The sequence below is a fragment of the Pomacea canaliculata genome, linkage group LG8, assembly GCF_003073045.1.
Source record: "Pomacea canaliculata isolate SZHN2017 linkage group LG8, ASM307304v1, whole genome shotgun sequence".
Taxonomy (NCBI): domain Eukaryota; kingdom Metazoa; phylum Mollusca; class Gastropoda; order Architaenioglossa; family Ampullariidae; genus Pomacea; species Pomacea canaliculata.
The window spans coordinates 1910063-1935861 of NC_037597.1; the positions used below are offsets into that span (position 1 = coordinate 1910063).

The window sequence follows — 25799 nt, forward strand, 5'->3', positions numbered from 1 at the left end:
ACTTGAAAGATGGCCGCTTACGTGAAATGCTTGTAATGCTGACATTTGCGAAGGTAGCAGAAAACCCAGATATGGCGAAGAGAGAAGACGTACTGGGATTCCATCCCCAGAAGGAGTCCCCATATTCGAAGTTACTGCCGTACAGTGATGTGATTGATGAAGAATCGAGCAATGCTTTGGCAGAGATCAAGGAAAAACTCGCGAAAGCGGTTCAGCTTAGAGATCTCAAAGTCTCTGCCAACCACTGGACCTTACAACTTGACAGGTAACAGCAGCTACTTCTGTCGTTGACATTAGTAGTAAGTAAACAGATTGCAATACACAAGCAAGGTAGTATATGTATGAACGGCTGAAAATGTAAAGTAGTAGATATACATCCTGTTTATTACAATGTGTGTGTGAGAGAGAAAGGGGAGGGACAGTAGGACAAAAGAGTACGTTAATAAAGTGTGTGTGTGAGTGAGAGAGATCACATCTTAAACTTATAAAGCTAACAGTTGCAATTAAAAAATAAGCATGAAATAATATGCAAGAAGATTACCTAAAATTTGCTTTCCTTTCCTCACGCAATTTTGGTCACTAGATTATTTGACCAATTTTACCATGTTCGAGTGAGTTGAGTTAGTTGGACACCTGCCCATAGACGAATCAAGCACTGCTAGGAGCTGATTCAACCACAACCAGGAGTGTATTTGACCACCGATTATAGAAGTTTCTATTCTCTCAATGGACATGAGAACACACACAAATGACAGAGGTGTTAATATTACCACACAATGTTCTTGAGAGAGAGAGAGAGGTGCACAGACTACAGTTATTATGCATCAAGGTTCTTTACTTCATTCAATTTGTTCTTTTTGCATGTTTTCTCAGTCTGGTTATGCTTGTGTACACATTCTTCTATGTACCTCATTTTGTGCAATATGCAAATGTGTTTATTGTTCATTCCTTGCAAAATTTTTTATGTGCTCTAAACCACATAACATAAGATGCTGCAATGTGAAGAGATGTATTTTCCCCAAATCTATCAAGATCTGTTGTGAGGATGGGGAGGGGGTGTGGACCCATAAACCATTTAGTATAGGGTTTTAAAAAAATCCTGGACATTTTGAGCTACACTGTATATGCAAATGAAAACTACACTTGAATACTTTTTATGCAGTATCTTTACACACACACGAACAAAGACGGAGACAAAGATCTGTATGTGTGGGTCAACAAATGATGATAAAAGAGACTATCTTTATCTTAATCCTGTTTGCCCCCAGTGGAGCATAGGGCAGCAACCACACTATGCTAGCAGATCGAGTTCTGGATGTTCTTCTTCAATTGGGTCTATGCCATCTCCTCGCCATGGACTAATCTCCTCCATGTCTGTCTGGGTCTCCCAACCCTGTGCTTCCCCTTTGGATTCCAGGTGTAGAGTTTGTTAAATTGTGAGCTGACATTTGCAGGGTATGACCAATCCAGCCCCACTTGTGCTTCCTGATGTCTTGGCTGGCAGGCTGCCAAAAGCCTGCCTGCTCTTGCCTCAGTCTCTTGTCCTGCATTCTTCAGTCTCTCTTACTGGGAATGGACAGTATCATAATCCTGCATCAATTGCTGCAATAGATCAGATTGCCTCTCTTGGGTAGCTTTACCAGATAGCCAAGCCTCCAGTCTGTTGGAACTTGCTCCTTCTCCCAAATTTTCTTCAGCAAGGGGTGTAGCATCTCTGCTGCATCTATTGGGTCTGCCTTGAGTGACTCTGCAGGAATGCCATCTGGGCCTACTGCCTTGCTAGTTTTCAGAGACTTAATGACTTAATGCTGATCACTTGGAGCTGCTCAGTAGCTTGAGGAATGTCTGGAATGGTTGTTAGTAGTGGCCGGTTTAGTATTTAAAATGTTTCGCCCAGCGAGATCTTTGCTCGGTATCACCAGTGATGACAATCATTACCTTGACAAACTTGTCATAGATTTCTTTGGAGCTGCTGGGGTCCCGCTCCATCTCTTGTCGTAGGAGAACCTACGCGACATAGCGCGTGGTTTACAAGGGCAAATACTATGCTGACGGTGCCCAATCCTCTTCATTGCCATTCTTATTCTTGACTGGATTGCATGCATTGGTGTTCTTCCTTCTTGACAGAGTCCTTGTAATTCTGTATGGTTTCTTCATGTTGTTTTGCCTGGCTGCTTGTTCTGTTTCTTCTGTCACACTGTGTGCAAACTGTCTTTTGTCACACTTTTCACTCTTCTGCACTTTTCATTTCATTTCTCAGTAGTTTGCTCTGAGCTCTTCCTTTTTCTGCTTTCTTGACACTGGTTGATCTTCTGTTTCAGCTCTTTCCTTTCCTCAATGTTTTTCCAGGTCTCTAACATTAATGATTCCTTGTGTTCTTTCTCTTTCTTTCTCAGAACATGTGTGCAGGCAGTTTTCCAGGTCGCCTGTAGTCCTGTCCAGTGGTTGGCCACTGTTTCTTTAAGGAGTCCCTCCAGCTTCTCAGACTTGTTTTTGACTTCACAGTTGAATTTTTTTCTGCTTCCTATGGTCTCTCAGAAACAGTGCATTGAATCTGTGGTGCGGTCTACCCAATGAGTCAGGTAAAGACCTCAGCTTGATCTTCATGGTTGCCACAATCAGGTGGTGGTCAGAGGCTGCATCTGTGCCATACCTTACCCTAACATCCAGCAGATTCCTTATAAACTGGTGATTGATGGTGATATGGTTTGATCTGGTTTTCTGTATTTCCATCTGGTGAAGTCCACTTTATTTTGTGAGTATGAATACTGTGCCTCTGACTTAAAGGTCATTGAACAAACAGAAGTCTGTGAAGAGCTCGCCATTCTCATTGCAGTTGCACAGGCTATGCTTTTTCATTATGTATTCTTTGTCTGTGTTGTCATTTCCTACTTTGACTAGCGGTCCGGTGGCACAGCGGTTAGCATCTGTCACCAATACAGTGAAGGTTGGCTGCCCTGAGTTCATTTCTCGTCTCGGGCACGCAGTTCTTTCTCTGAATATGGCATCTGTTTACAGGGCTGGCTGCCTTGCTGTAATATAGCCTCAGTTGCTGGCACGGCATAAAACACCAATCCCCCCCCTTCCTACTTTGGCATCCACATCACCCATGATGATCTTCACCAGATGATCTTCAGGTCTCGTCTTAGAGTATGATCAACCAGTGCTTGTAGGGAGTTGTAAAAGACCTCCTTTTCCTCTTCTTTTGCTGTGTTGGTAGGTGTGTAAGACTGGATGATGATGATCTTTCTTTGGAGTTGAACTGAGCTAACATGAGTCACGGGGAAACTGGTTCTCTAGCTATCAATAACCTTGCAGCCTCCGGTGTCATCAGTACTGCTACTCCTTATGTGTGGTCATGGTCTAGGTCTTCATGTTCAGATTAGATGATAGTCTCCCCTAATGCAGGTCTGGTCTGACCACTACCATTCTACCAGACCAGGTCTACCGCACAGGTATCTCTTCATCTCATGGGCTTCCTGACTGATTTCCCTCTCGTACAGGGTTTTGATGTTCCAGGTCTCTATCTTGGTATTTGCCATGGCCATCGGTGAGCTGGCTTCCCGAAAGCTTTTGCCAACATGCGTCATAGGCTCCTTCAAAGAGGAATCTTCCCATCCAGGTGGTATTGGTGTTATTGTGGTTTCTGTAGCAGGGGTTGTTTTAGCCCCATGCCCAACCCTCCTCCTTCATTCAGGCTTGGGACCAGCAGGTTCCCTAGGGAGGTTTTAGGCGGAGTTAAAAGAGAGACTGTTTTGACATTTATTTTATGATTGATTATTGCATGGATTCTGATGATGAGGTTAAATCAGCTATTGGTGTGGGGATAAATCAACTATGGGCAGTGGTTGAACCATGGTCAGATCAGCTAGCCCAACCATTTCTTCAACTGAACCTGAAAGCTTTTTATTTAAGAATCATTATTTATTCCTTTTGCTTTAGTATTTAGAGACTTTTTCATTTCCTCAGATATATTCGAGTCTATGAGTACAAAATGTCAAAAGAAGATCATCTGTACTTTGTGCATCTGGTTTTTGAGCTGATAATTACCCCTAGAATGGAAGCTGCATTGGTCCAGAGATTTGCAGCAACACTTTCCATTCTGTTAAAGTAAGTCTTGTTTATATTTCTAAAATTTTATTCTGTAGACAGAATATGTATACAGAGTTATTTGTTCATTATGAGCTCTCTTCCCTTCTGGTCCTTTTCTCTCTCACTCCCATGCATTCAGATGTGACATATGCATGTATGCTCATATGCATACATTGCCCTTTTGATACATCTATATGCATGGAAATATTGGTACAGAAAGGTTTAAATAACCTTCTTAACTAATGTATTTATCATTTTTAGTTGGTTTTTTTGGTTGTTTTTTTTTTTTGTTTTTTTTTTTTTGTCTTACATATGATTGAACTTTATCACAAATGCTACGGTCATTAGTAGCTGTCCATTTAATTTTTCCTTTCTTCTCTTTTTCTATCTCAGCAAGCTTGATAGTTGCATGGGGGAAAAAACTGTCAAATGGGTGCCAGTTATGGTACTTTACTTCAAGGTGATGTCTTTCTTTGTACAGAATAGATAATAACATTAGTACGTGCTGCTGCAATTGTAGAATTAAGTAGATTGTACACAGCAAATTGATCTACTGATTTGCTTGTTGTTTGTTCAAAGAAAAGCCGAGTTATTGTCAAGAGATGATCTTGTGCTGCCATGGCGACCTTTGTATCAGTTGATGGAGGACACCATCTACAGTCCCATGAACCAGCATGGGCTGCAATTACTTCCTTTGTAAGCGAACATGCAGTAGCCATTCTGTGATAAAATACTTTTATAACAGTTTGTGTTAACATTTTGTGCATCTAGATAAGTCTTCTTGATGCAGGCCTAACATTCACCTATAAATTAGAAGGGGTAATTGGTGTTTTATGCCAAGTCATCAGCTATACATACAAGATTACAGTAGATTTGAGCAGGCCACATAGGCAATTACCCTTATGCAAGGGTAGTCATAGTCATTAAGGAAATTACAGGCCTTCGTTTTTCTTTTACACCATTTAATTGAGTAACATCTTATTGGTACTGTCTTTGATGGTGTAGTAGAAGTATGATCACTTGTGCTGTTTGCTGAAGATATTGAGTAACATTTTTATATTTTAGTTAAAGTGTTTTTCTATTTTACAGAAACTTTGAAAGTACCTTGAAAAACCTTGTTCGCACATGTAGAAAGTGAGTAACTTCAAATATTTTAGTTTGAAAAGAGTGTGAAAATCTGTTGCTTTTTTGAGTGAAATAAATTTTGTGAACATTATCAGGAGTGATAGCAGCTATAAAAATATTCTGAAAACGTAGTGTTATTGATAATATGCGAAATTATAACATTCAGAGAGAATCACTTTATTGGTAGTTTTGATATTTTAAAACCAGAATAAACAGAAGACTGCCATGTTGTAATTTTTGAGAACTTTTGTTCTGGTGATTGACTTGAAGCAACATGAGGGTGCAAGTGTCAAAGTTCCATTATCCATCCTGTAAGTTACAGAATTACAAGACTTTTTAGTCTTCAGTATATTGTGAACATTACAGGAGATTCTTTCTTTATCATTTTCATGGGTTGAAATCAAACCACATGTTTTTAAATGTATTTGTTTGGCTTTTGAATGTTATCAGATATTTTTCTGATGAATCAACTCAAGAGATGCTGGAAGAATGGCGTCCACTGTTATGTCCCTTTGATGTAACAGTCATTCGAGGATTGACATACTATGAGTTCTTTCTGCCATCCCTACTTCCACCTGAAAAACATCACCTAGGGTTCAAGTATGTTCAAAACAGTTTATTAACAGATGATTTGCAAATGAAATCATTAGGACATAAAATGGCAGGGAAAACAATCTATTTAGAAAAGTACTTGATATTTAAGATATTCTATAGACATTCATGTTGAGATAGAAGTATACAGGTATTCCTCGGGTTACGGCGGTCTCGAGTTACGTCGTTATTATGTTATTATGGTACAGTACTGTATGAATGTAGGATCCGACTTACGTCAAAATTCGGTTTACGACGCCGCGTAAGAACGGATCATCGTCGTAAGTCGAGGACTACCTGTACATTGTGCTTGCGTGCATGCACATGTCTGCACATATACACACTAAGTTTGCGTACATTAGCATTTCATATAGGAGTTCCTATAAAATAGTAACCACGTATTTTTGCAATGGGTGTGAGTATTATATGCATGTTTTAAATTATTTTTACCCTTGCAAAGGCATTGTTATGCTAAACACCATCAAAATTAATTATGCTGCAAGATACTGAGGTTTGGCTTCGATTTTTTTAATGTCAGACAGTTGAAGGGTGAGTGAGCGCAGCTTTTATTTTTTAAAATTTACCTACTTTGGGTGTTTTACAGTGACTTTTGCAGTTTCTTTGATTGCAAGTCTTGTATACATATAAAATTTGATCATATGGTTTATTTCTGCAGACTGTGGTTTCAAGAAGTCCTTGACATATGGAACTCTTTCCTCAACTGTCCATCATGGGAAAGTGTAAGTTGAGCACAATTTTCACCATAAAAGTTATGAGTGCAGCAGATGCCTTTTAATAAAGACTGGCAAGGGGATGGGGGTGAGTTGGTCGAGTTTGTATTTTCCCTGTTTATTGGTCAAGTCTGACCAATCAGGAGTGGATAACTGGAATTGGGGTAACTCCATGTAGTCAGGTCATCTGGTAAGCACTCAAAGTAATTTTACCATTGAAAAGGGTATTTTTCTGTGCATGATGTTTTAAGAATGTATCTTGAGAAAAAAGGGGTTGGGGGGGGAGAGAGTTCTCCCAGGTTTTAAGAATTGGTAGCTTACACTGAGCTTATCAAGTCAGTAGAAAAAAACTACTTCATCCCACTGATGTATACAGCAGTCATTATAATTGTTAAATCATGACATCAGGAAGTGAATGGTAAGTCTACAAAATTTAAACATATGGAGTGGTCAGTTCAGTGCTGATGACTGCATTAAACAATTTTTTTTTATATTATTATTATGCATCATTATCTCTTGAATCTCATATTTGTGCAGTCTGTAAATCCATCTTAAACTTTGAAGGAGCAGTGAAATCTGACCCTTTATATTAGTTTCTGTTGCCAAAAGATCACCTCTGCTTTAGAGTTGTCTTGGCTGAATTACTGCATTTCTACTACTTCATCTCCCTTCCTGCCTACTGGATAAACTTCTAAGGCCTCAGAATAATGCTGCTCAGGCTGAAAGCAGTCAATGCTACCTCCATCCTCCATGAGGCTGCCAGTTCAGGCTGTCATTGTTTACGATTGCCACACTGTGCTATCATTGTCTTCACCACCTCACCCCAGCATACCTGTCTGAGCTTCTAACACTTTACCACCACAATCTCTTCAGTCTGCTTGTGTTCCTCTCCTTTCTGTGCATCTAACCCTGGGAGAAATTGAGCTAACACTCCTTAATTCTTAGGCCTAAATGTATGGAATTCTCTGCCACTTTTTCTTTGAACTGTGTCTACATTTGAAGCTTTATCTTTCATAATCAAGTCTATGCTTACTTCTTAGTTCTTCATCTTCACCCACCTCGTTCATGTTTGCCATATTTCTTGGATCATTTGTATTGTATGCATCCACAAAAGGAAACGCACTTTACAGAGTTGTTTATTATTACTGAGCAACTTTATGATTGTTCAAATAATGAAACAGATTATTAAGAAAGTTTTCTTTTATTTTAAATCCTGAAATTGGAACATTTCACAATTTTTATCTTCAGACCTGTTTAATAATATAGTGATTTGTACTTTTGTTTTCAGAGTATAGTCAACTTGTTGGCCCGACTAGCTCATGACAATGTTGGTTACATTGACTGGAAGCCTTACATCCCTATGGTAAGTACCATTCAGTACTTGCAAACCTTTAAAAGAACTAAATATAATATGCAGAGAGTTAAGTATTGAACATCCAGTGAGTGAATTTGGTGATATTTTAACACAGATTATAGCTCACAGACTTGAAAATAAAAGAACACATTTCCCTGTCCTAATGGCTGTTAGGTTATGGGATCTTTATCTCTTTTACTTATATGAGAAATGTCTTAAAAATAACAAAATATTTTCTTTAATTTGCCAGATCTTCACACGCATTTTGCGCAGCTTCAACCTGCCTGTTGGCAATCAGAATGTCAGCTATACCCGAGGCAATTCTTGTTATGATATCTATGCTGTCAGTTTGTGGCTCGTTTCTATGATGGTAAGGTGCTACTCATAGGTTTACAACTCATACTTTTCCTGTGTTTTAGAAAATTACTTGTGTTTTTAACATGCTGATTTGTTTTTGGTTTCATAAGGCATTCGATATAGCTAATTCATCTGAAGAGTTTCATATGTAATTTGGACTACAATTTTAGCCGATGACTCTAATCACTCTGACAGGAATTTGACAAAAGTGGTAGGTTTAGAGTTCCCCAAGTCAGAACTTTACTCTATCTGCACTCTTTTATTCTGGCGGATCATAGATAGGACATGTCTTTGAGTGAAGTTTCTCACTAGCTCCTGTTCCTGGAGCGCCTGGTCTTATTTTTCGTTTTTATGTATGCTTATCTTTAATGTCATACTTGAGGTATCACTTCAATGTATTGTGTAATAGTAACATTGACAGACAATTTTTTGAAAAGGATTGATAAAAATGTTTTTATATTTTTTTTTTATTTGTACTGTACTTAGACGGCAGGCAGATATGTAGTTTTTATGGTAACAAGGGGTAATAGGCAAAGACAAAAGGCAGATAGGTGGATTGTAAGATGGCAAGGAGTGAAAGTTGTTAAGACTATTGCTTCTTTGAGTTGATTTTTTAAACTATTTAAACAAACTTTAAACAGGGCGATGGTGATTTGGTCATGCAGCATCTAGAAAAGCTATTCCGTGCCCTCAATTCTTTTTTTCATCCATCAAATGTTGGGCGCTGGTCGGTGAGTATACCCATTTAATGTTGAATCCATACTGCATGCACCAAATGCAAACACTTTCATGTACAAACTTGCATGAATTAACACATGGCTAACACACTGAAGCACACAACTTTTTCCCTTTTTCACGCTGTCTCATGTACATGCCCACACCCATACACAGGCATACATGTATTGACATTATTGATATAGGTCATACAGTGACTGTTGTAAATTGGTTTTTATTGAGGAAGTAAACGGGGTCAAAGTTGATTCCAGGCAGTCTGTGAAAACATAGCTCGTTACCTTTTTTCGTGCAGCATCAGCTGTCTTCTTTTCTACAAATGTTGCCAGCAATGGTTGTAAGAAGACTGCATAGGTGAGAAAAAAAAGCTTTGTATATTGACATTTCTGACTTTAATTTCATAGAGCTTGTTTGTTAGTGAAAGGAAGTTTGATCAGTAGGATATAATAACCAGGCTGAGAGTTCTAAAACAAACTTAAGATGTCTTATGCCTCGTATGGTTCAGATGTATCAGAATTTTCTTTTGAAAAAAAAAATTAGACTTAGCAAAAGAAATGAAAGCAGTAAAAAAGGAGTGCAGATGATGGCGGGGGGTGGGGGGGACCAAACTGAGAACCAAAAGGCTGATTTAATTTTATAATTGTGAGATGAGCATCTGTCCACAAATTATGTATTTTTGTGTCTGTCATAAATTTGTAGAAGCATTGTTTGTGTGTGTGTGTGTGTGTGTGCATGCTCATATGTGTTGCAGTAAGGTCTGAAGTCAAATATTAAAACTCTTTAGTATTTTATGCAATGCAACTTTATTAATCCACGAGCAATTACAGGCTAGATTTACAGTTGCTCATGAGCTAGCAATGTACATGTGAGTGCATACATATATGTGTTGAGAGTTCTTAAGATGTTGAGTGTGTATATCTTAAGCAGGTACACTTGGTACATTGCATTAGATCTTAAGATATATACATATACATATAACAACAACAGCAGGTACAGTTGTTACATATCATTAGGTCATCAGAGGTTTTAAGTTGAATTGTATGTGACAGAGAACGCTTCAAGAAGCCATCTTGGCTTACACCTGTGCCAGAGTCACATCATCTTTCAAATGCGCTCATCACACAGTTTGTGGAAATGCTGAAGCCAGCTGTCTTCACAGCCATGTTTGGAAAGGGAAGCTGCCAGGATTCTGCTGTCAGGCATCTTGCCATGATGAGACCAGAGATCATCACACCTCCACTTTTGGAAAAGTCAGGTTTTTTTACCAGCTTACTAGTTGCAGTATTGTGAAATAATTGTGATGTCCTGTCGTTTGTGCTGAACTAGTTTAGGATATTTGAGAGAAGGTACCTGTCTTTTTCCTTCTGAAAATTTTGCCAAAACTGTAAGTGGCACAGTCAGAGCACTAGAATATTAAACATGAGAAGAACTCAATGGTAGTTTAAAAGATAGATGAAAACATGTTTGTAAATGATTGGTATAGACAAAAGTCAAAGCAGGTCCTGTCATAGTTATCAAACAGCTTGGCAGAATATGTATCATTAACAGTGATAGTATACATGAATATTGTGTATATAAAATAGATGAATTGTTCTTCTGGTAACTTGTCTGTACAAAAGATGTGACCAGTTAGGCTAATCATAGGAAAGTGCCAAAGGAAGCATAGAGGCACTGAATTTATTTTGTTCTTACAAGAGGTTGATCAAAAGTAATGCAACGGACATAACATTGTTAGACCTGTATCAGCCACTGCTATTTTGACTAGACATTGTCAAGACACCAAACCAAAGCCATTAGGTTTGTTGTTTGGTAGCCAGGATTGTCATGGTTGTGGAACCCTTATCACACTCATGTTGCAGAATGTATCCAGCCATGGAGACTCTGATTGAACCACACCGACTAATATCATGCATGCGTTGCATCGTGGCTGCTGCTCGACCCATGTTAAGCTCTCAGAAGTACTTTCCGGAAGGTCCTACCCATGCCATCCCCTTGCTGCAGCTTGCCCTGCCTGGCATTGACCCCAATGACCTGGGAAAGACAATGGTAAGAGGTTTCACTAACTTGAGAAATCAGTCCAGGAAGGTTGCTGGACATTATTGAAGAATATTTAATAACAGGTCACAGTGGGAGATGATGGGATTAAAGTAAAAAATTTTGTAGCGGAATATATTGAAAACAAAATTTAAGGTACTTGCCTATGTATGCTTGAATATATATCTTGACAACAAGATTGTTGCTTTCATAATTTTTTAACACTGAAGGGTAGTAAGGAGTTTTTGAGGCACACTCCCTGATTCCTGATTTTCAATTGATTTTTTTTTTCTTTTTCATTTCTTATGTGTAATTATCCTCACATTCTAATACCTTTTCATGCTTTGCTGCAAAAGGAGAATGGACACAAATTTGTAAATTATTTTTATTATTCCTATTCATCTCGTGTGTGCAGGTGACACTGCAGATGATCTCCACATTTGCTACCTTGATTCCAATTGTGGACTGCTCTGAAGCTCCTCAACTGCGCAGTGACCTAAATCAGGTGAGCTCTAATCTTGTGGACTCAGGGTTTGTGAAAAAAACATTAAATTAATCAAGAAGTATCTATCTCAGTGCAAAATTTGTTGAAATGACTGGGTTTCCATCTAGGCTGGAATTTGTGTGGAACCTGTACCCCACTTATAGGCCAGTCAAGCCCATGACCTCAGTCTTGCATATAGCAATACATTTGCCCATCAAAGGGAGTGACAGTTTCAGTGCAATCAATCAGCAAAACTCTTAAGAAATTCAGCACATACCATATGTGGCCCATTAGGTCTATCATGCTGTAGGCTTGAACAACCTGTTAGTGGTGTGCAGTGAATTCCATCAAAAAGCCTCCAAATAGTCACATTCTGACCTTTGCCAATGAAAAGGTCATATTCAACAGGTTATTCTGGAGCATGGATGCAGATAGTTAACATATGCTTCCATTTGTTTCATTGGCTTTGACAGTTGATGTGTGTTGGTGGTCCATCCTTTTAAAATGACTCTTATACTTGACTTTTCCTTTATATTTTTTTTCTGCTGTTTCAATGTTGTGCTTTCCTTTGTGTTTAACACAAGGTGATGAAAACAATGTTGAATTTAAGACCATAGTTTCAAATTTAGTTTTGCTTTATTTCAGCATGAACAAGATGTGTGCTCAGCCACAGCTCAGTTTGAAGACTTTGTCTTGGAATTTTTAAACAGGTATTAGTTTTCACAGTGTGCAAGCTATCGAAAATGAAAGACTCCAATTTTTCTAATAGAATACCCAGACTAAAACCCCTGGTGTATTTTTGTAGATGTTTAAACAGTGCATTCAAAGGGACAAAGGTTGGTGTATTAAGATGTAAGTATTTTTTTTTTAAGTTTCTGCAGTTGGTAATAAAATATGTTATCAGTCGGCATCATTTTCTTTCATTAGGGTCATGTCCATGATAGAGGCCAGTGCCCAGGTGGCATCATATGGGGCAGTAGACTTCCTGACACCAGAACAGAGCATGATAGAACTTGGTCTGACTCATACTGTTTCTGCAGTTCTACAGCAGTGTTCTAAACCAATCTTTATGGTATGTACTTACTGGTTATGGCTGCCTCAATTGGCAGCAAGTCTCTAGGACTTGGGGGTGACTGTAAAGTGACACGTCAGGAAATGAGGAAATGGCAAACTGCTGGCATCATTTCCCACAAGCAGATACGCAGAATTAAGCTGCAGAAATGTACATCTAAGATTACTGCATACTTAGGAATTGGGTTAGGGTTCAAATTAGGGGTCAGAGCAGATTAAAAAAAAATATTCAGTTTTAAGTGAGCAGACAAAATTGAGAAGACTAAATGGAAGATGAGCAAATAAGTATATTGATTGTACTATGGGGGATGCACTCTGTATATGCACTACACTTTCAAGCCCAATATTTCTAGCACCTTGAAGGCAGATAATACAAATCGCTGCTCGTCACATCTCATTCTTTATCTGTTATCTCTACACACACGTCGTATCCCAGGATAGTTCTTGGAGCAGCCTGGCTATTGGATTGGGTGGCCTTGGGACTGATAGCATCTGCCATAATATTTAGATTGTAACTCCTGCATGGCAGATTATGAGATAGGTCAGTTGTAGAATGTAGGATGTTAACATGCCTTTTACGTTTAGTTCACATAATTTATTCTTTTTCTGAAATTGTGTTTTTGATTTAATAATGAATAATGTAATGCTTCACAGAGTGCTCTGCACAAAATCAGCCGTTTTGTCAACGAGAACATTCATGAAACCCATGTTAGTGGCAGACTTGCAGCTAACCTCTGTAGAGCAGCGGCAAAAGTAAGATTTTTTTTTTAAGACACACACACACATATGTACACACACTAGTTTTGTCTGTTTTCTGAAGTTGTATGAAAATTAAAAATGAAATATGTATCTATTTTAGATGTTAATTTTCTTTGAAAAACTTACTGTCTGAAATCACACTGGTTTGTTTTAAGGTAATGTCTTTTACATACTAATTATTACCATTTTAAAGAATCTTTATTGGAAGAAAGCCATAATTTTTGAAAGAGGATGACATTGCAATAATAATTTTTTTGTAGGTTCGCCCAGAAGAAACACTGAAGCTTCTTTTACCCCAACTATGCCTGAAGATTCAAGCATTCGTGATAGAGCGTGAGTGTTTTGTGCTGTACTTTGCCATAGTCTTCAGAAAAGATTTGCAGTATTTGTCATACAAGCAGAAACCTTAGTAATCCTGTGTAAGTTTTTTTACTACCATTAATATTTTTACCTTTGTATTTTATGATACAATTACCATTTGGTTTCTGACTTCATTCTTAAGAAGTCTGTCTTTCTTTTCTTTGTACCAGCCTGACATGCTTCTGTACTTCTTGTTAATGTTAATATTTAACTGAGGTATGGTGTTGGGGGTCAATTGGACAGAGGCCTATGTTACTTGAGTGTGCTGAGTTTATGCACATGCACATGTGCAAATTTATTGAGGTACATGAAATTTGTGCAGGTTTTTGTTTTTGTTTTTTTAGAGAGTGGTGGGTAAATGCTTTGAACCTTACATGAGAAGGAATTATGCATGTCACATGTGACACTATTTTCTTAGAAAAAATATATTAAAAAAAATCACATGATGTTGCAAACAACTGCTTTGTAGATCCTGATGTTGCGAGGGAAGAGCATCATGATCATGGTTTTCTGTGGAGTATCCTGATGCTGACACAGGTGAGAGCATTTTAAACTTGCAAAATACAATAAGCAACATGCTTTTCAGTAGCATTTGTGATGATAAACACCTAGTTGTCCATTAGGCTTTGATCCAATTGTTTGATCTGCATTCCCTCTTTCTTCTGCAGAACAGTTTGATATTTAGCCAGCACAGTGACACACAGAGCTCTGTTTGATATTTAGCCAGCACAATGCATGATGATTTGTTTGATATTTAGACAGTGCAATAATACACAATATTGTATTGGTTTAGATCTTTTTTATCTTTGCCTTCCAGTCTGACTTACTTTATTTGGATTGTTTTCCCCTCAATGTGGGAGAGCGGTCCGGTGGCGCAACGATTAGCGCCTGTCACCAATACAGTGAAGGTTGGCTGTTACTTGGCATCTGTTTACAGGGCTGGCTGCCTTGCCGTAATATAGCCTTAGTTGCTGGCACGGCGTAAAACACCATTCCCCCCCCCCTTCAATGTGGGAAGTTGCTATAAAAGTGCGTTGTTGTTACAGTGCATCCAGCTAGAGCTGAAGCATGTTTCTTGTGTTACAGCTGGTGCATTGTGATGGAAAGCATCTGCTTCCTTATAAAGAGGAGCTGCTTGCCACACTGCCACCTCTTCTTCAACTTCAGTGTGTCCGAGGCTATGAGACAGCTTGTGAGGTCATGCGCTTCCTCTTGCGTGCCCTCACACTGACCTTTCCCCTCAGTTCAGGCAGCGTCATCCATGATCTTGACCAACCCCTCACAGATTACCTGCCAATCAGGGTCAGTCATGTTTTGCTGTTTGATAACATTTTATGACTTATCATGTAATTAGAGCTACTTAGACTGCTTTTTGAGCTCATTAATATGCGTGCTCGGCTATATCTTCACTTGCCATTCTAATTCCTTCAGGACTGGGCAGCACCCGGTGATATTGACAACTTGAACATGAAATGGCATGTGCCTAATGATGAGGAGCTTAGTTTTGCCAACACAGTTGCTGAAAAATTCCTGGTTCCAGAGCTAAATTTCCTGAAGCAGATATCTTCTTCTAACGAGATTACTAAGTATGTTGACAGCTGCATTTTCACTTCAAATGGTATAACAGTTAAAAAGAAATGTTGGGTTTTAAAAGAAGCATGGATTGGCATTTTGGATATACCTTTGCTTAACATTATCAGTTTGGATAGAAGTAGATATTGTGTAATGGTTCCCAGTAAAACATTAGTACAAAGAACAGATCGCAGGATAAACTTGTTTGTGTGGCAGGTTTTAGTAGCAGTCATAAACATCCCTTGTGAAGCTAGACAGCAGTCTATCTCTATTAGTTTTGATGTGTTCAGATGGATCACATGAGAGGAAGATGTGCATCCATACTTTGCACCTCTGCACCAAATGGTCATATGTATACTTGCATGGTTCTCTTTTGTTTCGTCTTTTTCTTTTTTAGGGAAGATCTGCTGAGGCGCTTGCATATAATACTAGAGTTTCTTCTGGGTGCTGCATCCGTACTTCCCCCATGGGAGGGTGAAATTGTCACCTTGTTAGTTGCATCTTTTTTTTTAAATAAAGATTTTATTTGAGTGAGTAACATGACATAGATTGTGTATTACAGATGCCAGATTCATACTAAAGCTGATAAATACTTTTATTACAATATCTTTTGTGAAATTCTTCAATAAAACATTAAAATTGATAATCAGTTATCATCACTGTCAAGTGTAAATTTGTTTATAAATAATAAGGACTATATTCTGTTTTGTTTTTAGTTAGGTTATTTTTTTTAAGGATTTGACTCATAAATGTAATATTTTTTGATTGGATTCACTGTTTATGTATGAGTGTAATGCTAGCTAATCTGATTTTTTGTTTTTTTTTGCAGACAAGCTAGCTCTGTCCCTCTTACTCGACTTCATTTTCAAGTATCCCAAGTAAACAGAGGCATGTATTAACATGAATGCAGATGTGACTTCAAAAGAACTTCGTTACTTGAAATATGGCTGTTTAGACATATACAGTTGAAGAATAATGTTACAATAGGTTCTGAAGTAGTAGGTTTCAAAGTGCCATCAAAGTGGAAACAGATGAAAAGGCAGAATAAGTGAGATTAAGCTCCTTCATTTTAGTGAAGCAGTGTTGTAAATCCTTATTCATCTGCCTACTGCCTGTGGGAACTGATTCTAACAATTATCTTATTTCTGTATATCTAGCAACGCCTACATTATACTTGTTTTTCTGACTATCGTTTACTAACTTTGTACCAAGTTATAGCTTTTTGTGCCTCAAGACCTACTGTGTTTTTTTTTGTGGATTTTTTGGCACACGGAAATGCTAACTGCCACATTGAGAGTTGCTATGACAAATTGTTTTTCTCTTTCTTGCATTTTACATTAAATTCATTTAATAATTAAAGAAGTATATGTAATATGTCAATAAAATGTCAGAAAATAAATGTGACAGATATTTTTCAGAACTCACACTGCAGCAAGGCAATGTTCGTGAAGCTGTGGCTGATGTGATGCAGCATGTCTTAAGTAAGGCCACTACTCTGTATCTATCTTTAGCATAATGTCCTAATAGCATAACATTTTCTCATTTTAACTAAATGCTGTTCAAATTTTCTTCAATGACAACGTTTTTATGGTCATGGGAATAGATCATTGAAATGTTGATGTTCTTGATGAACTGGGCCGTTCACAGGATGGATCTATTGAAGTCAATAAGTAATAATACAGTATTCCTTTTTTCATTGCAGTATATATATTATATCATGTTGATAATTGACTTTTTTGCATTTGAATGGAACAAGTTAGTTTATCATTAATAATAACAATTAAAGGATTTGTAAAGCATCACTAGGCCAGTGACAACAGTTCATACTTCATGCTTACAAACACTCATGTACATGTGCACACACACACACACAACCATTCCCCCCAAAAAATAATAGTCATGGCTATATGAAGAAAACACAAATTTGAGAGATGATTTTAGAGAAGAAAAATGGATATTCTGGGATTTTGTTTCCAGACTACATGATTGAGTCACGGGCAGATGATACTAAGGGTTTCTTCAAAATCATCAGGGTAAGATGATAAAGTAATTTTGGACAGCGATGTTATAGTGACATCATGCTCAAGGTGTTTGTTGGTTTGTGTGTGCATGTATGCATTTGTGTGCCTCTTTTCATACACAAGTGCAAGTAGGCAGGAGAAAAGGAGGGTGAGTTGGATGTGGTGGAGAAGTCTGTTTCTCTCTCTATTTTGTGGCCTGCAAACATCAAACTCATTCCATGGTATTCATTATCATCCACTACTTTAATTTGTGGCTATCACAAAGTATTGGACTTAGATGTCTACACATTTTTTAGTTCAATAGTGGGCAAGTTCTGCAGTCACTCTGCATATTATCGGTTTTTGTTTTCAGATCTATGAGACACTGCTGATGGTCTATGGCATTCAGAAGAGTGATTTTGACACACGATGGAAGAGTTTCCATTTTGTCAAAAAATCAATGCAGAATCTGGTATGGGTAATTTTTTTTGTTGTTGATCGATTGATTGTGTTTTCCATAATTATACCGTAATGCTAAATAAACCATTCTTAATGGGACTGAGCAGTCAATAGGGATTCCTAAGGTACTTCAGCTCCATTTACTTAAAAATCAACATTTGTTGAAGTTGAATAGCTCCATAGTAAAGTCTTCCATAATTCATATAGGCCTATAGCAGTAGCTTAAGGTACTTAACAATGAAAGAATATTCTTATGAATAACAAACTTTGTGATCATTAACAAAGGATTCTATTATTTATATATGTACAAATACCATAGATTCATTTTCTTTGTGCAGCTCAGTCACAAGAGAAAGCACATCAGATCCTTGCTTGTGGAAAGGGTTTCGTTGCTGCATGAGGTATATTCTTTGAGCTACAGTGTAGTTTGTATGAGCTTTTGATTTAATCAGTGTGACTTTAAACTTGTCCATGGGGTGTTTTGTTTAGAACAGGGATGCACAACCTACGGCCCGCGGGCCATATCCGGCCCGCGAAACTTCTGCCCACAGTGCAGGAAATCGGCATGTTAGTAATAAAAGAAGACCTTAAAAAAACGAAAAAAAGGAAGAAGTATTTATCCCCACGTAGTGGCGTCTCTCAATCTTTTTTCGATGGACGAACATTTCGATTCAGTGCTCCGACTTGGTGTCTCTACGATGAGGCCGGAGATTCAGAAGTTGGTTTCGGGAAAACAACTTCAAATATCCCACTTATTACTACATAATTAATGGTAAATACAACTTGTTTCTAATAAAAAAATGGTATCTGCTCTATTTTTTTTTTTTTTTCCTTTTTGTATTTTTGCGGTGAAGTGGCCCGCGACACGGCTGTCCGAAATGGATATGGCCCGCAGGCCAAAAAAGGTTGGGCATCACTGATTTAGAACATAGGCCTTCAATAAAGATGCTCCAGAGTGAGGAATCGGCATGAAACTGGCCAGATAAAAAATCTTGTCTGTGAAGGGACTGGGACAAAGCCAATCTGTACTTTGTGAAGGTGTTATTTTGGGTGTATATAATGTGTAAAATGTTTGATGATAGATATATGAGGTTTCTGGTGTAAACTGTTCAGTTTATTCCTTGTTACTCCTCGAGGAGCACAGTGCCGCAACAAGTGTAAACTGTAAATGGGTTTCTCTTGTGCAGCTGAGGTCACTGAACTCCAGTCCCCGTAATGTCACAACTCGGCATATTGACATGATACAAGATCTCTTCCGGCTGTCTGTCAGCAGGTATCGTGAGGTAAGACATACGCCTGTTCAAAAATCATCTGACTGTGATCTCATATTCTATGCATCTTTATTAACTTTCGAACTTTATTAACTTTATTAACAAATCAGTCATTTCCCCTGGTCAGCTGTGTTATCGATCTTGGCCATAAGAGTGCTCCCACTTGAATCAGGTTGTGCTCTCCTAGACTACTATTTTTTTTTAAAAAAACTCTGCCCCTATAGGTTCAGTAGTCTTTTCATTTGGTTTATGGTAAAATCTTCACGATGGTGACATCATGCTGTTTAGCCTATCTGCTTACTGTTGACTACAGATACAAGTAGAGGACAAACCTGCTTCTGTCGCATGGGCTCTTGGTTATAGGTCACTAAATCAAGTAGGCGGAATTTTGGTTTGTCTTCATAATTGTCTACTAACACGAAACAATATGCCTGGAAGCTACCTTGTTTACCGAGTTCCAAGCCCTGACAAAATGGACAGGCCTAACCTGACTTCTACAGCGCATTCCTTCCAGGAGACCCCATGTAATAAAAACTTTATAAGATGTGCTGCCGCTAGTCTTGAAGGACTGGGAGCCCACCTGCCCCCATCCTTCTGTGGATGGTGATCGAATGGGGACCTAATTATTAAGGTCCTGGAGTTGACAGTTGTTGGGAAGCCCTCAACCTATTGGCAACCTGGCCCTGCAGTGGTCCGAGAACTCTATGGTAGTCGCTTACCTGCAGTGGCAAGGAGGGACTTAGTCTCCTCTCCTTTCCAGGAGGTTGTGGAAATGGAGCAAGGATCACAATGGGCACCTGTGCATCAGACACATTCTGGGTTGTCACAGCATGTTGTTTACAGAATGGTCTACACACCCATCAGTTTTAAACACCTGTCAGATTTTCTTCCAGTGGACAAGTGAACCTATTTTTGGAACACAAAACTCTCAGAAGGGTCTGGGATGGCTGACCTGTTGGTGCTGACCTTCCATGCAAGCTTCCGGCACCTCCATGCCTCCTGAAGCAGCCATGACTTTGTTTCACCTAGCTAGAAGCCAGGAACTCTATGCTTCTCATCTGGGTATTATCCACTCAGCCATCTCCAGATTTCTTCTTGAGTAAGGCAGTGGAAGAATAGCAGCTGCTTGAAGGCCTTCCAATTAAAAATGTATGAATAGAAGTGGAGAGTTTTTACCTGCTTGTGCCATCTAAGAACAATAGAGAGCAGAATCTCTCGGTAGAAGATTTTTCTACTTCTAAGTTGGCTTACTTCTTCCTCTGGCTGTTCCATGAAACAATGCCTGCCTCCCATCACCATCAAGGGTTACGGAGCCATAGTATCAGCTACATTTTGGCACCTCCATCTGTGGAATGGGTGAGGAGGTGGGCTCATACCAGGACCTTTTGGACTTCTTGGCCAACGTCCAAAAGATAAACCAAGTACATGCACAGCACTATGGCATTGTCAGTGCATTTCTCTGGAGGATAGCTAGCACAGTGTCACACCACATGGATGTGCGCATTCGTACAACAAAGGTAAAAGAACAAATTGGTTTTTTTTGGGGGGGGCTTCCCCGCCCAAAGTGACAACATGTTAAACACAAAAAAATTATTAGCAGAAGATTTAACTAAAGATTGTAATCACAGTTTACTCCTCTCACCACCATGGCACATTTCACTGTTCAACATCACAGCTGCATTCCATCGTTGATCACACTCACACTGTTCTGTGAGGTTTCTCACAAAGACAAAAATTCTAGAGGATTTTTAACCAGTACGTCATAGAATGTTGTTTTTATGAAAGGCTTATCTGTTCGCATGGACACCCGCCTATTTGAAGTAGGAACTGGTTCATCCCCTCTATCTCTATTTCTGAAAAGGTAGAAGAAATGTTCATACTTTGAATGGGAATAACTGCTCTGGCTATAGTTCCTGTGTCAGTTCTCAGCTAACAACACTCCCCGTACTAGTCAACTGCTCCAGGGTGGTGGTCCACAAATTCAGTCTATGACACATGTCACATGACACTGCTGTCTCTGGCAGCAGCATTGTGTTAACTTCTTGAGTTGGTATCTGGCAACTGCATTCTGGTAGCCCCCATGGTGCATCATCATTGCCACACAGTAGTAACCCTTGCATATCACCTGCTAGCCTGGTTCCCCTGTTGCTCTGATCTCAATCGCGCTAGCTGTCCAGTGGCTTGGCACAGGTTTCTCAGCTTACAGGCATGTCAATGGTTCTGCTTCCTGATGCTCTAACTTGGCACACAATTTCCGGCTAGTCTCCAGGTGCTTGCTTTGTGACACAAAAAATCCACTAGCCCCCAGGCTGTACATGGCCGACCTTAAATTCCCACCCTAGCCAAGCTTGACACAGTCCACACATGGGGCTCAACAAGCTTGAGCTTTCAAGCCCCATGTTTTACATGTAAGGGGTTTGTACACAGGGGGGGGACACCACTTCCAAGCCCCCTCTATACCCTGACTGTGACACAATGCTACGTCTCGGCCAGTAACTCATTTCCTTGTTCCTGCTTAGAATTATCAATCTGAATTCAAGAGATCTTGATCCTGTCCCCTGGGCTTACCTTAAGTGGGTGACAGAAAGATTGGTCTTCTTTCTGGCTTAGCCTCGGCAGCAGGAGTTACATGCCTTATCAGTGGATTCCAACTACAAGCAATTAGAGATGACAGATCAGTATATTTGCTCACAAACCTGTCATTCTTGACAATCGGCTACCTCATGTGAGACCTCTGCCCATCATGATCCAGCCTCGTCATCTTTGGGGCGCAATTAGTTTAGTCCTTGTTACTCCTCGAGGAGCATAGGGCCTCAACAATTGGGCCGCAATAATCTACTGATTTGACAGGACCCAGCGAGAGCCTTGAGGAATTGTTTTTGCAGATCGCATTCTTTTCGAGAATTACTGTCCAAGCTAGTCCTCCCTTTCTGGCCAAACCTCAAAGAATTCAGCTCAGATCTTGTCCTTCTGGATCAAAACTGTCATTAAGGATTTTTACCAGACGACATACTATAGAAGATTAAGTGCTACAACTGATCCCTTCAGTGTCTTGAAAGGGCAGGTGCATGAGGTTTGAGCAGTAGAGGCAAGCCTAGCCATTAATTAGAATGTGGCCTTCCCCACGTCTGCATAAGGTTGACGGAAAGATTGCTGAATTCGAATAGGCAGCGCTTTTTATGGTAGTCTATGAGGGTGCCAATTGATTCAGCGGGGAGCATGTTAACGGCCAAGACGGCTAACCAGGGAAAATAATTTTGTTAAAGAGCAGTTGTAAGTTTCTATAGTTGTGTTGTTTAGTATCAAAGAAAGGCAATTTACCAGCAAAATTTCATTTTTAAATAAAAAGATTTAAAGCAGGATTAAAAAAGGTTGACTTTTTTTTTCCTGGGAGCTGGGAGAAAGTGTACAGTGTATAGTTTGTGTGTTTGCTGACATTTGTTTGTGGGTGTCTGGTCTCAGGTACGCAAACGAAGTCAGTCTTGTCTTCAACAGTGTTTTGCCTACTTCTCCTACTCCTATCTCACCATCTTGCCACACCTTGTCACAAACCTGACAGATTCAAATGTAGAAGAACATGTCTTTAAGGTAAGAATATTTTTATAATAAGCTTTTTATAATAATATGTGGATTTTTCTGGGAAACATTTCTTCATGTTATGACGAGGATGGTGGTGATGATTATCAGAAGAGTTCTTATCTGATGAACCCAGCAAGTCATTTCAGTTATCATTTAGGTTTAGATCAGCCTTATGATCTTCAAGAAGGAAAAAAATGTCATTAGAATCATTCCATGTCATTTTGATGTTTTTTGTATGATCTGTGCCCATGGCTTATTATAAGCTAAGAGATGTTAGTGATTTTTTTATTTTATAACATAACAGGATTTTTTTCCAGTTACAGTTAATTCTGTAATTATATGTGCATGTGAAAAATGTTTGATTACTGTTTGCTTTTTTGTTTTCTTTGGAATTAAGTTTGAAGCAGAAGCTTTCTTCTTTTAGATTATGTGATGTGTTGAAACAAGTCTACATTTTGTTGTTTATGTTAGGGAACACTTCACATGGTGCTGGGAGCAGGCAAGAAGCCTCTTGCCACAAAGCTGAATTGGAAGGTTCTAGGACAGTTATGGCCAGCCATTGGCAAAGCACAACAGTTTGAGAAGCCATCCATCATCCGCATCATTGATGACATTATTACGAATATTGCCAAGACACAGGAGACTGTTGCTATTAACATGCTTGTAAGAGTTATTTTCGCATTGTTCTGATAAGTGTAATATGGCTAATGTGTAATCATTTCCTTATTCAGTCATTTCCTGGACTGGCTGGCCTTTGCTTGTCAACCTGTATTGGTCATCAAGGGAGGAAGAGGGGAGGGGTTGGGATCAAATGGATGCAAGTACTACCCCGTTTCCTCAAAAATAAGACTGGGTCTTATATTGATTTTTGCTGCAAAAGAGGTCTTAGAGCTTATTTTCAGGAGATGTCTTATTTTTGTATGTACAAAAATTTATCGTTATTTTAATGCAGTCATGTTTTCTTCTTCTGAAACATCATGTTATTCATATATTAATATCATTACTTTATTATTCAATATGTCTATCATGTATTTCAATGGATGAACAAAATCCATCCGTTTGGCTGATAATCTTAACTAGAGCTTATATTTGAGGTAGGGTTTGTATCATTAGCATCCTGAAAAATCGTTCTAGGGCTTACTTTTGGGTTAGGTCTTATTTTTAGCACACTCAGATGGAATTAGTTTGTACTCATTTAGGAAATCTAAACTATGATGGCAACAAACACCAGTTCAAACACTTTGTTCAAATGTGCCGTCATCACACCATAATAAAGAATTTGCTCAAAACATTTTTTTTTAAATGACAGGACTTTATCTTAAACAAATGCATATTTGAAATGTGTTTATATTTTATCAATAATAATAATACACATGGAAAAACTAACTCAAATGCACCCACTTAATAACAGAGAATTAATAATACAACATAGACTGCAATGACTGTGATTGTTGCCTACTTTGATCGGGAGAAGATTTACTTACCAGTCTGTCTAGTAAATTCGATTAGGACTTTTAATTTTTTTTTTATTTTGTTATTTAACCATCAGTTGAAGCTTTTAAATAAAGTTCAAATCTGTAAGGCTGAATTCCAAAATCAGCCATTTTATTTTCTGGATAAAAAATTGCTTCTTGAACACAACAACCTGATGAGTGATGTTTTTTCATATGACTTGAGAACATGCATAGAAATGCATAGAACATGCTGAAATAAGCCACACTTGCTGTTACAAATACTACTTGTGCAAAACAGAACTCTCCAGCACAGGGGTGTAATTTTCTTCTGCTTTCTTGATGCCGATGTAATAATAATAAATGCAAAATTTGTAAAGCACATTCTCTCATAAGGAGCGTGCTCCTAGCGCTTAAGAACAAGAACGAAACACGAACAGCATATGAGTGACAGGAAAACAACTAAATAGCATATTAACTATGAAAGAATCAACAACCGTACTAACAGAATAAAATCAAATACAGAAAACACAAAGAGGAACCAAATAACAACAACAAGAGCTGAAAGTAACATGATATTGCAAAAGGAAGGGTGTGAAAAAAGTACTAGCATTATGGGGAAGGTTGTTAGGAGTAATGTTTATGGAAGAAATGTGTTTTTAGTACACGTGTAAAGGATTTAATAGTGGGTAGGTGGCGGATATGGAAAGGGAGAAAGTTCCATTGTTTCGTTGCACAATGACTAAAAATCCTGTGGCCATATGTTGTTGTTTTGGTGACAGGAAGAGTAAGGAGATGATCATCAAATGAGGAGCGGAGTTGTCTAGCTGGGACATAAGGGAAGAGCAGTTCAGAAAAATAATCAGGGCAGGCGGAAGCAAAGAAATTAAAACACAGCACGGACAGTTTGTACTGGATGCCAGAACGGATGGGAAGCCAGTGTAGAAAACGAAGGAGAGGGGTGGCGTGGTCCCATTTCCTAGCTCTAAGCACCAGACGTGCAGTAAAGTTCCAGAAAGGATGTTTGAGGGTTTCTATCTTGAAAATTATGCATAATTATGTACTCATATTTTAGGAATTATTATTTTAAAATAAACTTAACTCCATCATAAAGAAAAAATTGTTTCACTTGTGTTGTCCTTTAATAATATGTTAGATGTAGATCTGTATCTGTCACAGACAGTAAAGCCTTAAATACTAACCCTTATTTACATGGAACCTCTCACTTTATAGCAGCTGCATGTTTGAGCATTATTCACTCTCAGGTGCTCATGGTTGAGGGTTGTCTGCAATAGTGAACAAATATCCACACAAAATACACCAGACTGTGGCAGCAAGTTTGCGAAAACATTTGTTTATTTGTGCAGGTGTCCCAAGCTAGCCTGCAGTGTGCCGAGAAACTGACAGCTTCGGTCTCTGCTCCTAAAGCCAAGGGTCAGCCACTCTCTGATCAAGACTTGCTACAAGGGGAGAATAAGGAAGCTGAAAGAAATGCAGAAAGTTTAAGGTAAGACTGCATAACATTGCAAGCTTCTGATTTCACACATCATTAACTCTAACACTTTTTAAAATTGCTTAAATGAAAAAAATTCATTTTGAAAAAGTCCTTCAAAAAGGCTGACTGAATTTTTGTGCTGCACTGTTTAGTGTTGTTCTCCATGGAGTGTATTCCTGAAGTCCAGCCAGAATATATCAGTGCTCTGTGCCAAAAATAAAAAGTAGCATTGTCTCAGACTGTCCAATTTGTTAGCACATGCTGATTAAATATCGTTCTGAC

At 38.7% G+C, this 25799-nt stretch overlaps 1 protein-coding gene across 1 annotated transcript in view; it reads left to right on the plus strand.

Moving 5' to 3' along the window:
* Nucleotides 1-44: 44 nt before the first annotated feature.
* Nucleotides 45-25799, plus strand: part of LOC112569961 (proteasome activator complex subunit 4-like) — a 37827-nt gene continuing 12072 nt past the window's right edge. Inside the window, 30 exon segments of the mRNA XM_025248085.1 lie at nt 45-265; nt 3970-4110; nt 4672-4788; nt 5182-5226; nt 5668-5817; nt 6485-6548; nt 7828-7902; nt 8144-8263; nt 8892-8981; nt 9278-9336; nt 10032-10232; nt 10842-11028; nt 11432-11521; nt 12146-12210; nt 12428-12572; nt 13226-13324; nt 13591-13663; nt 14160-14227; nt 14777-14992; nt 15122-15276; nt 15660-15752; nt 16092-16150; nt 16681-16743; nt 17240-17295; nt 17636-17734; nt 18060-18122; nt 18909-19004; nt 22455-22580; nt 23043-23234; nt 25390-25529. Coding sequence (XP_025103870.1) covers nt 72-265; nt 3970-4110; nt 4672-4788; nt 5182-5226; nt 5668-5817; nt 6485-6548; nt 7828-7902; nt 8144-8263; nt 8892-8981; nt 9278-9336; nt 10032-10232; nt 10842-11028; nt 11432-11521; nt 12146-12210; nt 12428-12572; nt 13226-13324; nt 13591-13663; nt 14160-14227; nt 14777-14992; nt 15122-15276; nt 15660-15752; nt 16092-16150; nt 16681-16743; nt 17240-17295; nt 17636-17734; nt 18060-18122; nt 18909-19004; nt 22455-22580; nt 23043-23234; nt 25390-25529 — 3341 coding nt within the window. The 5' untranslated portion in view covers nt 45-71.